The sequence below is a fragment of the Varanus komodoensis genome, unplaced genomic scaffold, assembly GCF_004798865.1.
Source record: "Varanus komodoensis strain SLA01 unplaced genomic scaffold, ASM479886v1 scaffold51, whole genome shotgun sequence".
Taxonomy (NCBI): Eukaryota; Metazoa; Chordata; class Lepidosauria; order Squamata; family Varanidae; genus Varanus; species Varanus komodoensis.
In genome coordinates this window covers 5373201-5385631 of record NW_025336100.1, presented here as the reverse complement: position 1 = coordinate 5385631, position 12431 = coordinate 5373201, and the positions used below count along the sequence as shown (strand labels likewise).

Here is a 12431-nt window from a genome sequence, read left to right as displayed (position 1 = left end):
GAAAAATAAATAAATAAATCATTTCAAGGTTTTCATCGCCCTGGCAATCTGGGCAGTACTACAGAAAGAAGTCACCCCTCTTTTGTGTTTGTAATGTGGGATATTAATTGAAAGAATACTTGGAAAACTTAAATGCAGAAATGGCAATGGATTGGACCAATTTCATGCCTGAAAAATCATGCAGCACATAAGTAAGCACAACCTTAGGCTGGCCGTTCTTCTAGCCTTTGGGCAAGTTAAGGCAGGGAGAAGTGTAAGCTTGGTATTCTTAAAGGACACCTTTGCTTTTAGGGGAGGTTCCATGAGAACAGAAATAAAAGAAGGCTGTGAAAAGGAAAGGTTGTTGTTTCAATGTATTCTCCCAAATTGTGTTCTGTTGTGCTCCGGAAATTATTATTTTACACTTCATATTTGTTGTAAGTCATTTTGGGAGGTCTTGAAAAGTTGTATGAAATATTTTAAATAAAATAATTTGGACAAATTGATAATGATTGGGAAGAGTAGCAAAAGAAAGCTGTACTTTTCAGATTTCTTCATTCTGTAACTTCCCTGTATAAGGCAGGAAGAAATTATTTTTAATTTCACCATACAAGTCCCACCCCACTCCACCACTCCCTACTCCAGAATACTAAAGCTCAGGGCCCTCCAGATGGAGCTCAGGATCTTTCCCACTTCCCTCCATTCACCTCCATCACAACTAATGTTCAGTGGGCAGGCTTGTATGACACGACAAGCCACAGTGGGGGGGTGGGGGGACTGTTGGTCTGTCATGTTGTCCAAACACAGTCATGGCATTTCAGCATGGTCTGCTCTTTAGAAACCATAAACAGAAGCAGCTGTCTATTCTATGGCTTCTCAGTGCCTTGTTGTGTTGCCCAAACCCAGAAGACAGAACTCATCAAGGTAACAAGGCCAGGAGGAGGAAGCTCGTTCTGTTGCAGTCTTGCCATAGACAGCTGCAGTTTTGCACCTCTGCCCTGCCCACTTCCTGCCCTAAAGATCTTTGGGGTGAGAGCAGGTGACCAACTGGGCCCAGCTGCAGAAAGGAGCAGAACTGCTCCGCTGATCCCCCACCCCTGTCCCCCAGGCCAGAGGGAAGCTCCTCTGGTGTGTGAATGGGAGAATTTGCTGGGCAGCAGTGCCAGTTGGGGGCTGTGCACATGTGCCCAATCAAAGCCCCTCAAGCAGGAGAATCGGCTGGGTGGCAGAGAGGGCCTCCTCGGCTCCCCCTTCTCCCCTCACTCATCACTGCTGCTGCAAGGGGAGCACTCGGGTGGGTGTCAAGTTGGGGATGCCTCTCCGATGAGCCCACCTCCCCCTCAGTGCTGCTGCTGGTAGGAAGGGGCTCAGGCGGGTGTCCTGTTGAGGATACCTCCTTCACAGGCAGGAGTGAGCAAGGGGGATGAACGGGGGAAGTCCGCTGAGATGCGCTGTCTCCAACTCAGCACCTGCCCAGCTGATTGGTGGCCCTTCCACTCACACATGGGGGGCCGTCCTGCTGCTTATGGGAGGGGGCAGCAGAGAACAGTCCTGCTCCTTCCTGCAGCAGCACCCAGCTGCCTCCCACTGCCACTTCTGCCTGAGCTTGGGTCAGGTGGCCTGTCCTGCTTCTGTTCTGGAGGCAAAGGTCCTGGAGCTGCTGCCTTGCCCTCTTCTCTGTGCTTCAGGACACAGGCCCTCCTTGTGCAACAGAGACGACTGCTGGGCAGCCATGGTGAGCCAAACAGCTCGAGATTGCCACTGTCAAAGGGAGAAGCACTTCCTCCCCATGCAGTCTCCTGGGGTACAACCTGGAGGACTGAGAAGGAAAGAGACGGCAGAGGGAGAGGAATTACCATGAGCCCAATCATCTGTCAGGCACACTGAGGGGAAAAACATGCGCTACGGTAACCACACAGAGTTGCCTTCCATGACTTGCACACCCTGCCAGCGTTTCAACTGATCTCTGTCCCAAATCAAATTGAAAAGGGACGGACTTCCAAGCATTCCATATCCCACGGAGAACACCCCTCAAGAGAGGAGGGTTTCTTGTCCCAAAGCCACCATGGGAAGGGGGACGGATGCAATAATGAAGCGAGTGGGACTAGCACATTTCCACTCCTCGTGGGTTTGTTAGACTCGGAGTCACATAGGGTTGCACTCTGCCTGGTTTCTGGTTCCTTTTGAGCAGGGAACTGGAATGTGTGGTCTCCACATGCTTTGGTCTGCAGCTTCCATCATCTCTCACCACTGCCTGTGCTGGCTGGGGTTAATGGAAGTTGCAGTCTGCCAATATTTACTGTGCTACAAATTCCCAACTTCTGCTTTAGACTTCTCTGGATTTTTTTCATCCCCTGAAGTGAGAGCAGTAGAAAAATTCAATATTTTAGCAAAGCTATGAGTGGGTAGCAGAATTTCCTGTTCTCTTCAAACAAAAGGTAGAAGCAAAGATCCTCTCTCCTGGAATGCAGAGAAACCATCTCCAAACAATGGAAGGAGCTACTCATTTTTGCTTATCTCTATGCCCTTCACATCCCACAATCCTGAAATCTTAAGAGGCAATTTTCTAAACAGATTGATTCTTTTTATTTTAATACTTACATAAACATATACTTACAGTACATGAGACAAATGCCATGCTGGATTAGTCCAAGGTAGCCTTCATCCAGCATTCTGTTCTCACTTATGCTGCATACTGTGGAATCCACCAAAGCTGTGCCATATTTTTATTGACCCCCATCTCACTTCCAAACAAATTGGCACCCAACCATTCTTGATTAGAATGCACCTGCCTGTGGAAACTTTTGGCCAGCTGGTTTGCCATGTCATCTCCCAGAGGGATAAGATTGAAGCAGGTGCTTTCACTCTTCCCTCATGATTGACTTTTCATTTCGCTTTTGCAATGTCATCTTAAGAGCTTCACCATGCAGATTTCATTACCTCTTTTTTCCCCCCACCACTTTTGGGCTGATGTAGAAATCTGGAGATCTTGAAGTCTTGCACATTTTTGTGACCTTTGAGTGGTCTATTAAAAGTGCTACCTGAACATGGATCGTGGATTTTCCTTATGGCCAGGAAGGCAACTTTTGCTTGCTGTGCAACTTGAGGAATACTGCACTGAGTGTTCAGGATCCATTCTGACCTTGCCAATCTTGTGGGATGCTACCCTGGAAGAAGAGGGATTTATATCATCTGAAACTGGGACTTAATTCTTTGGTAGAAAGGAAAGCTTATACTGAACTTTTAAAAACCTAGTACACGATCTGCAATTATGAAGACATCATGACTTCAGTGTCTAGTCACCCTTTCCTTCAGCACCCTCTTCTCTGCTGCTCTTGCTTTCTTTAATGCCTTGCTTGATATAACAAAATAGCCCATGGAACCTCAAAGAGTAACACTTTCATTTTGGCACAATTGAATGCTACCAAGAGTTTTTGGGTTTTATAGAGTACATATGGTGGGCAGAGTAGAATTGTAAAGTCAGGAGGAAATTAAAATGCAGAAAAGCAGTGATTACATACAGTGCACACTTCAGTACTAATCTGGCACCTTCCTGGCACCTGGTGAACCAATTCACACATATTCTGTCATTAGGGGTTGTGCGGAGGATCCTTTATCCTGATTCAACCCTCTAATCAGAGAAACCAGTCTGTGAAGCAGTTGCCCACTCTAATACCCCTTTGAAGTTTCTTTGTTCACAATGTTTAGGGAGACAGTGTCCTGGAAAACAAAGTGTTTCCCCATTGTTCTGTTTAATATTACTGGTTCTGATGTCAGATTTGTGTTCAGCTGTTCTTTTCCATTCAGAATGGCTTGTTTGCCCTATGACAGAGGATGGAATATAGCACAGTGAAAAATGAGAAAGAAAATGAACATCTAATGTTGTAGACAATGATATAAGTGTTTTCAGAGTAGATACTTATTGTTATGTATTTTATTTATTACATTTTTATACCACCCCATAGCCCACAAGTTTCTCTGGGCAGTTTAAAAACAAAACATATAACAACAAAATGATAAGCAATTACAAAACATTAAGAACCAATTAAAAACCCACATACTCAAAACTTGTAAACTCATGGTGATTAAATGAAGTTAATATATGGCATAGCAGTACAGATAAAACAATATTAAAACCAATCTATCCTTCAAAACATCTGGTAAATAAAAAGGGTTTGACCTAGCACCAGAAAGAGAACAATGACAGCTCCAGGGGCATCTCCTTGAGCAGCATCTTCTAGAGGCAGGGTTCCTACAGAAAATGCCCTCTTCTGAACTGTCACACCCCCCCCCACTTCCTGGGGAGGGGTGGTTCCTCGAGAAGGAGCTCTGTAGAAGATCTTTGGGGTCTGGTAGGAACATACGGAGAAAGGCGTTCCTTCAAATAGCCTGGCCCCAAACTGTTAACATCAGCACTTTGAATTGGCCCAGAGTTCAGCAGTGCAGCTGAAAGAGGACTGTGACCTCATGGGGCAGTCCTCTTGATCAACCACGCTGCCCTGTTCTGAACCAGTTGGAGTTTCCAGATCATTTTCAGAGGCAGCCCCACATAAAGCATGTTGCAGTAATCCGGTTGAGACATTACTAGAGCATGGGTCACTGTGTCAGGGCTCCATCTGTCAGGGTCCTAGTTGGCAGATCAGCCTCAACTAAGAAAAGGTACTCTGGCCATTGAGTCCACCTGTGACTCAAAAGATAGTCTGCTATCTTGAGACAATATGAGGACAGAGTTGGCAATCCGGGTTTGTCACAGATCTACTCACTATGGTAATTATTCATTATGTTAGCCGTTGCTTGTTGCAAGTTTTAGGTTGGGAAGGGCTGTCTGTGAGCAAGTACAAACTTACACCCAGGAAAGGAGGAAAGGGCCATCCCCCAGAATAGTCTGTAAATCATTGACGAAATATTTGAGTGTCGGGTGGTGTTAACAGGTGATGTATGATTGTTTTCTCTTCTGGGTCCAACTATTCCTGGGTTCCAATTTGACCTTGTCAATCTCGTTTCTTAATGAACACTGTAGCCTGAGAAGTGTTGCTTCTCAAGCCTTAAATTGTGAGCCTTTGTGCAATGAATCCCAATAGACAGTATTGTGTAGTACAGCTTGCCTGTACTAATCTGTATGTTCGCGATTGAATCATGTAAATATATGAAGTGGTCAGTAGGTTTCTGATATAAGGTAGTGTTTATATATCTCTTATGTAATAGTACTATCAATAGAACAGAACAAGAATTTATTGTGTGGTCTTGTTTAGGCTCCAGTTGTGAAAATGATGGAACTTCAACAGAGTCTCCCATCTGTGAGAGAAGATAATAAGGCTGTCATCTGTGAATGTCAGGTAGAGTAGAATCTCAAGAGCTGAGGAGGTAAATTTGCTGAGGTGCAAAAAAGATTTTATACTGTGCAGTGGTGCTGGTTGCCTAAGGCCATGCCTTTGTTCTGAAGGTATATTCAGGCAACTTGGAAGAAATAGTACATTTCAGGAAGGGGAAAGAGATATAAGATTACCGTTTCTCTCTCCCAACGAGGCCACCACTGTTGTGATATGTAGCCAGGCAGATCGCCAGGCCCAAACCTAAGTATGTTATAGCTGAGTTTGTCCCAAACCTAACTATGCTTATAATTATGAGTTTGCTGTGTTGTATATTGTATTGTTTATTATGCAGCATATGGATTTTATCATGATGCAAGCCACCCAGTGAGCCTATGGCTAGTGGGGCGGCTTAAAAATTGAATAAATAAATGGCCGCATAATGTAGTATGGGAGGTAAATGGAAAATGTACTCCCTCCAAGAGGATCTCCCTCCTCCAGGATATTTACTATAAACTAAGAGTAAGCAATAGTTTTGAGTCGGTGGGTACCTGTGACACTTTGAAAAAGAGTCTTGGAAGCAGTGCAGATTACCATGGGGGAATAGCTGGTCACAACTGATTCAGAGCTTCCTGTCCCTGGATTCTGGTTCCCTTCTCTTTGCTTATGGATTCTGTTCACACCATCTCCACCCCACCACCAACTTGAATAGAGATGGGGGAAAGGGTGCCCTGCCAGAAAAAAAAATGCTGGAGCAACACCCCTGCCCCCCACAACTGGTTTTCCTAATGAAACTCCCCCCTCCTTTCTTTGCCGGGCTCTTTTCAAGTTCATGAACTTATATCACTCCACCGGCAGGTATACTTTGGGGTCTTGATGGGTGCGGTGTTGCTGATTGTGATGCAAGCTATCAGAATCTTCAGCAAGTCCTCTTCCTCCCTTCTGCTGCCTCCAGCTTTCTTTGGGATGGGTCATCGTCAACTAACACACAAATATGCAGTGTGGCAAGCCTCCCTCAATTATAGATGACAGCTAAACTCACCCATGGCACCTCACTTCTGATTTCTTTAGCCCTTTCTCAGTCTTTCTATCAACACTCTGCTAACTTCCAGATTCCAGTCAGTTTTTATTTTTTATTTTTTTGTTTTCAATGCAATTTTCTTTTTCATCCCCAAACTAATGTGCTTCTGTGTACTCAGGGCATTCCCCAAGTATATAGATGCTATTACCTTATTTTATTTATGTGGTCTATTTTGCTTTGAGATGGAAACTCAACCCCCTGAATTCATTATTAGAAGGCGTAATGATGATAATCCAGGGACTACATCAGCAAAACAGACACACCTCCTGGCCATCGCTTTTCTTCCATGCAGGGGATAGAAAACATGGCCCAGTTCACTCACAGTCTCAAGCCCATGCTTATTATGCTGAAGTTGTATTCCACAGTCACATGACAATTCACAACAAAGCTCAGTTTGTTGTGAATTTAGTTTACTAAATACCAACTTTGGCATTGTTCTAGATTTGCTGTGCTTTGAAGCATGGTGATGCTATAAAAAGAGAGGATAAAAGGAAAAGGGAGTTGGGTAGTAAGTTTTACTGACATAAATCTCTCATGGGCAAAAGGTTTGCTACTTTCTATACTACTATATTTCAAATGCAATGATAAACATTTCTAACTTCAAGAAAAAATTCTTCAGCAATATCCTTTTTCCCATTCCCTTCCATCACAGTTTTTCCCTTTTTACCTGCTGCCTCTGGCAGTGAATATTAATTTTCAATAGATTGAGGTACACCCAGATTTAGTCGTATTTAGAAGAAACCACTGAAATCAGTGAGACTTGCTAAGTTCCATTGATTACAATGTGTCCACTCTATATATGACTAAATCTGGATCCAACCCATTATATTTTTTGCCCAACAACTCCCACCGAAAATGCTCATCCCCAGAACTCGAGATTGGTACTCTAGACCTGGTGTCAGGAGGACATTGTGCAAGAAACAACATGCTTTTAGGGGTGAAAGAAATAAGAGACATACATGATAATAGAGGGTAAGAACAAAGGAGAGAGCTTTTTCAAGATTCCATTCCAGAGAAGATCCCAAATTTCAGTATGGGTTCAAGTTAATCACGGGAAAGAATAGAACAAGAAAGAGAAAAAGAAAAGAGACTGGAAGAAAGGTCAAAAATAAGGGGGAATGAAAAAAGTGTTCTACAGGCTTTGGTATGCATGAGTTTTCTCTCACTTTTAATTTAGAAACTTGAGGAGTTTCCCCAAGTATGTAGGAACTCCTAATTCTCCTGTGGGTGACCTATATTCAACCTGTCTGAGAGGCATGGGACCCTTGGCCCCTTGGCCTCTTGGCAAGAGAGCTCCAGTTCCCCAAGCAAGATTCTGGTAATGTTATTTGAGGCTTGCTATATGGGCATATGGCAGGGAGGAAATTTCTGGCCAGTAGGAATTAGAAAAAGTCCTTTTTCTTTTCCTCCTCTACCCATGCATATAATGCACTTAGGGAAAAGATTTTAAATTTCATGGTGTGCACCCCCAATCTTCACAGTCTTCTCCATTTTAGTATACTTTAACTTAAATGAACTATTCCCCCCAGTTCCCCCCTGCCAAAATGATGCAAAGCTGTTTTTAATAGCCCCATGGCTCATTGTTGGACCATATCATTTTTCTTTAATCTACATATGAATATAATTCTTCATACTTGAGTTGTGCACTTAAGTGAGCAAGAACCACATTATTTTTAGGTGGCCCAATTTGCTTCTCAAATGATATGCAGCAGACCACCCAAGTTAAGTATGGCACCTCTTTCTTCTTCCATCTTTATAACACCTTCTTTTGCAGCACTATAAATTATTAAAGGTTAAATGTGAGTTAGCTGCCATGCTCCTTTATAAGACTTCATTAGTACACGTTAGGAAAGGAGACACTTGTAAAAGAAGGGGAAAATGGGATGGGAAGAAACATTTGTCACCTTTCCTTATCTTTCTCTTAAAATCTCCTATTACAGTAAAGGGTGCAGGTTAAAGAAGATAAAAAGACCTATGGTGTACGTTACATCTTCATGACCCAGAAGCTATAAATTATTTTGGGCTCATGTTAGCCAGTCCCCTTTCCCTTCCATTTCCCCCTTCCCCTCTCCCCCAGTTGATGCCTGAAATATTTTGTGCCTCATTTCCTCTCAATAAGACTTAGGTCCTGCAAGCTACGGAGGCTGGGCACTGAAGTGTAACTGGGGAGTTCCCTGAGTATGTGAAAACAACTACTGTGTTTTTGGGTGTCCTCATTTCACTATCAATCCATCTCTTTTAACGTTGGGTTTAGCGGGTAGGATCATGGTGATGAGTTCGGATTAGAAAGACTGAAAGGAACTATTTTACTGTCTTTTGTAAAAACGGAAGATATAGCTCCTTCTTTCAACCCCCCTGAAGCTTTATTGTATGAGTCCTCCCGTGTGTTGCAGTTTCATTACATTGATACTGATTCAGTTATACTGCATTCATTACATCCATTCATTGATACCGTTCAGATAGTATATAAGGCAGTGAGGTATCTCTGGAGGAGTGAAGATGTGCTCTTCCTCTTCCAGGTGGTTCAGGGCTGGAATCCTTTGTTGATCCTCATCTTCTTTTCAGATGCCAAGCAAGTAAGTAGAGCAGTGCCAACATTGGGTCGTTGCATGGGTAGACCTGAGCAAACCAGCCCGCCAAAGCCTGCCTTGTAAGTTTGCTCCCTTATAATTCGGCTCCTGTTTTCCTCTCTTCCCAACGCCCCCTCCTCCCACTCTCGCTCGCTCTTTTCCCACCCCCGCATTAGCAGCCCGCAGCCCGGGTGGTCTCCTCGCCGGACGTGTGCTTCAGCACCACAATGTGCGAACAGTTCCTGCTTTCCGGAAAGGATTCTTGCAGCTGAAGCTGTTCGGGAGCGGAGGGAGCGGGGGGAAGACCCTTCCCACATACGGCACCCCCCTCCCAGGCCAAACCTTCTCCACAGCATCCATGGTGCTGCTCTCTTGAGCAAGCAGGCTGCTCTTCCCTGGCGCGTTCTCCCAGGTCCTTGTCTATTTAGCATCCCAAGAATAGGAAAAGGAGGTGGCTGCTGCCTATTGTCAGAGGAACAGCTGTTGCTGCCGACAAGTCTTTTCGGAGCCACATATGGCCTGGGACACTGATGACGAAGCACCATTTTTAAAAAAACAGCAGCCCGACTCTGATGCTTCCCACCCCTTTCCCTCGGGTGCTCCTCCTGGCCCCTCCCTTCAGCACCCCCTCCCTGCCTTTCATGGAACAGCATTGGCCACGAACTCAGGAAGCCTCGCGGAGCGGGAGGGGGAGAGGAGGGTTCCCCTTCTTCAAGGCTGCCGAAGCAGGAGGGCTCGCGGGGGAGGAGGCCCGCCGGCTCGCTGCCCCTTTGATCAGCAGAGCGGCTCTGCGCCTCCCCTCTGCCCGCTGCGCTGCTGAACAGACCGACCGGCTGCTCTTGCCTTGCAGAGTGGAACTTTTTAAAGCCATTCGTCGTGAGCAAGCGTTTGAAAATGCCTGTCCGAAGGGGGCATGTGGCCCCGCAGAACACCTACCTGGATACAATCATCAGGAAATTTGAAGGACAAAGTGAGTAGAACGTCTTTCTCGCCTTTCCTGCCCTGTGTTTGCTTCCCTTGAAGGTCAGAACTAACCAGAGTAAAGCTCCATTTTCATTTCACTCACATCCCAATATCGAGAGAAATGCGGGGTAGGCAAAGGAAGGCTTCGGGTCTGGACACATTCGGAACATACTTCGGTGACTTCTTAAAGTTCTTGGATATTAGGGTAGCCCAATTGCTGGGGTGTTGCCAAGCTCACACCTACCTTGTGTCAAGTTGTTGAAAAGGGACTAATTCAGGTTGTGCGGGTGTGCATGTAAATCCAGGCTCAGTGATTTTAATAAAGCCCCTTTAGATTTATCAACATAATGTATGGAATTAAACAAAAAGCAATAATAACTGTTTCATTAGAAAATACCACTCTTACAGGACTGATGCTTGTTTATTGAAAAGGGTGGAATGTTGTTTTAAAAAATGATTGAGCAGAACAGCAAATATTAGCGATGCAGGTTTTTTGCTGTTTTCCTTATGCTCCCATTTGTGCTTGGCTTTGTTTTCCTGAAAAAAAAATCGATTACTGGAAATAATTGCCACAAATCACACATTTTCATTAAAAACATTTTAACAACCCTGAAATCCAGTTTTGGAGGCGGCCATGGTTTATTATTTAAATAAATAAATATCTGACTCTTTATTCTACCTCAGAAAACATCAGTTACCTGAGCTGACTGAGATCAGGTGGACTACCATTAGGTAGCTGCAGGGAGTTGAATTGCCCAGCTGCATGAACTTCTGCTTGTTTGTTCATATTTACATAACCTCAAATCCTTTTAATAAATGAAATTGCATTAGGCACAGAAAATAAATTGGCTAAATGAACATTCTGATATTCAAATCTTTGGTTATCTGAAGTTCCAGTATCAAAATAAGGGGCTTCCTTCGAGCAGTAGGTGCTGGGCACATGTTGCCATACCTGCAGTGAATGGAGATCTTTACTGAACAAGTCATGGCTCTCGACATGCATTAATACACTGCAAAATTGCCCCCCTCCATTGCAGGAGGCTTTTGTACAGATTGACCTGTGGAAATATGTCCCCTCCCTTGCCAATGGCTTTTCTCCATTGGATCTCTTACATATAACGGGAGTTCCCCGAGGAGCCTATGTTGATAACATAATGTGGTCCAACAGGGAGAAAGCGAGAACTGGGCTCAGATCACAGTCATGCACTGCCACAGCAACTTATTGTCATACCTTCAGCTTCCTGACTCGAAAATCAGAATTGGATTACTCTAATTCACAGGCTTGCTGAGAGGCTAATCAAGTTGCCAAATTACAGGTATTTGTTTAGACGGTGCTTCCATTTATTTCAGTGCCACTAGGTTTTACTGACATAGGAAAAACAACATTTGTACCCATCCACAGATGAGATAGGTAGAAAGTTGCTGGCTGGCCAAGAGTAATTGCTTTTTCACATGAACTCAGTTAAATCTATGGAACACATGGTCACTGGAAGCTATCGTGCCCATTAGCATGAATGACTATTAGAAAGGATTAAACTGATTATGGAGACTATGTTTGTGAAGTGTAATTCACCAGATACTTGGATAAAAACCCAAGAAAAGCTATCACCAGCTTGCCCAGCTTGCAGCCTTAATTAATAATATGCAACGGAGTCAGTGATGCTTAGAGCAGACCCACTGAAATCAGTGGGATAAATAACTAGTCCTACTGGGCTGTAGTCAGGGTTTCCCTCCTGTAGATGCAAATGCTCTATTCACAGAGAGTGTCTCAGCGCAGTTTGCACCATTCAGCAGAGTCCCCAGCCCACTGGGCAGTGTTTTCATAGGGCTGGAGGGGGATGTTCCAACAGGGGAAAAGGTGGCTGTTCTGCTAAGCCAAATTGCATACACCTAAATCTAGATCCATCTCATTAGTTTCAATGGTTCCTCTGATGCCTCCATGACTAAGCCTGGAAACAACCTGGTTATATGTACATGTATGTGTAACAGCAGGACAGGTGTATTTCAAATGTATGAGCTGTTTTGGTGACTCACTCTGGAAAACCATGAGTGTTTCCCCATCCGTCCCTATACAAATAAAACACCCATGTGTAGCAGGAACTGTGTCAGCCTTCTGTTTACCAGAGACAAAAATATATCACTGGACTCTGCAAGGTATCAGACATTGCTCCAAAAAAAAAAAACCTAAATGCCATCAGTGCTCATCAAAAAGCACCAGTGATAATGCAAGTGGGCCAAATGTGTCTGCCACGGCCAGGGCAAATATACCTGTACACTATCGGATTTAGATTTGATTTCCCAAAACCCACTTATAGTAGGCAAACTGGTCACATTTTTAAGATTAAATGGACTAAAATTAGACATCAAGCATAAGAGCATCAATAAGTCTGTCAGTAAACACATTAAAGAGATGGACATACAAGTAAAACTGGAAGTTCTAAAGAAATTGAAATCAGGGGCTAATTAAGAATGTGAGATGACAAAATAAGAGACAATATAGAAATTTGATTATGTTAATCAGCAACTCAG

General features: G+C 44.0%; 2 protein-coding genes across 4 annotated transcripts in view; both read left to right on the top strand.

Moving 5' to 3' along the window:
• Positions 1-5250, top strand: part of ACE (angiotensin I converting enzyme) — an 80212-nt gene extending 74962 nt beyond the window's left edge. The window contains exon 25 of the transcript XR_006416400.1: positions 5232-5250. The gene's annotated coding sequence lies outside the window, so the exon portion shown is untranslated. The remainder of the gene's footprint in view (positions 1-5231) is intronic.
• Positions 5251-8938: 3688 nt separating this feature from the next.
• Positions 8939-12431, top strand: part of KCNH6 (potassium voltage-gated channel subfamily H member 6) — a 108004-nt gene continuing 104511 nt past the window's right edge. For 2 of the 3 annotated variants that reach the window (XM_044447307.1, XM_044447305.1), the window contains exon 1: positions 9646-9909. In XM_044447307.1, the coding sequence (XP_044303242.1) occupies positions 9834-9909 (76 nt within the window). In that variant the 5' untranslated portion in view covers positions 9646-9833. Of the gene's footprint in view, positions 9020-9645; positions 9910-12431 lie in introns of those variants that run through there. The other variant, XM_044447306.1, reaches the window with a different exon arrangement.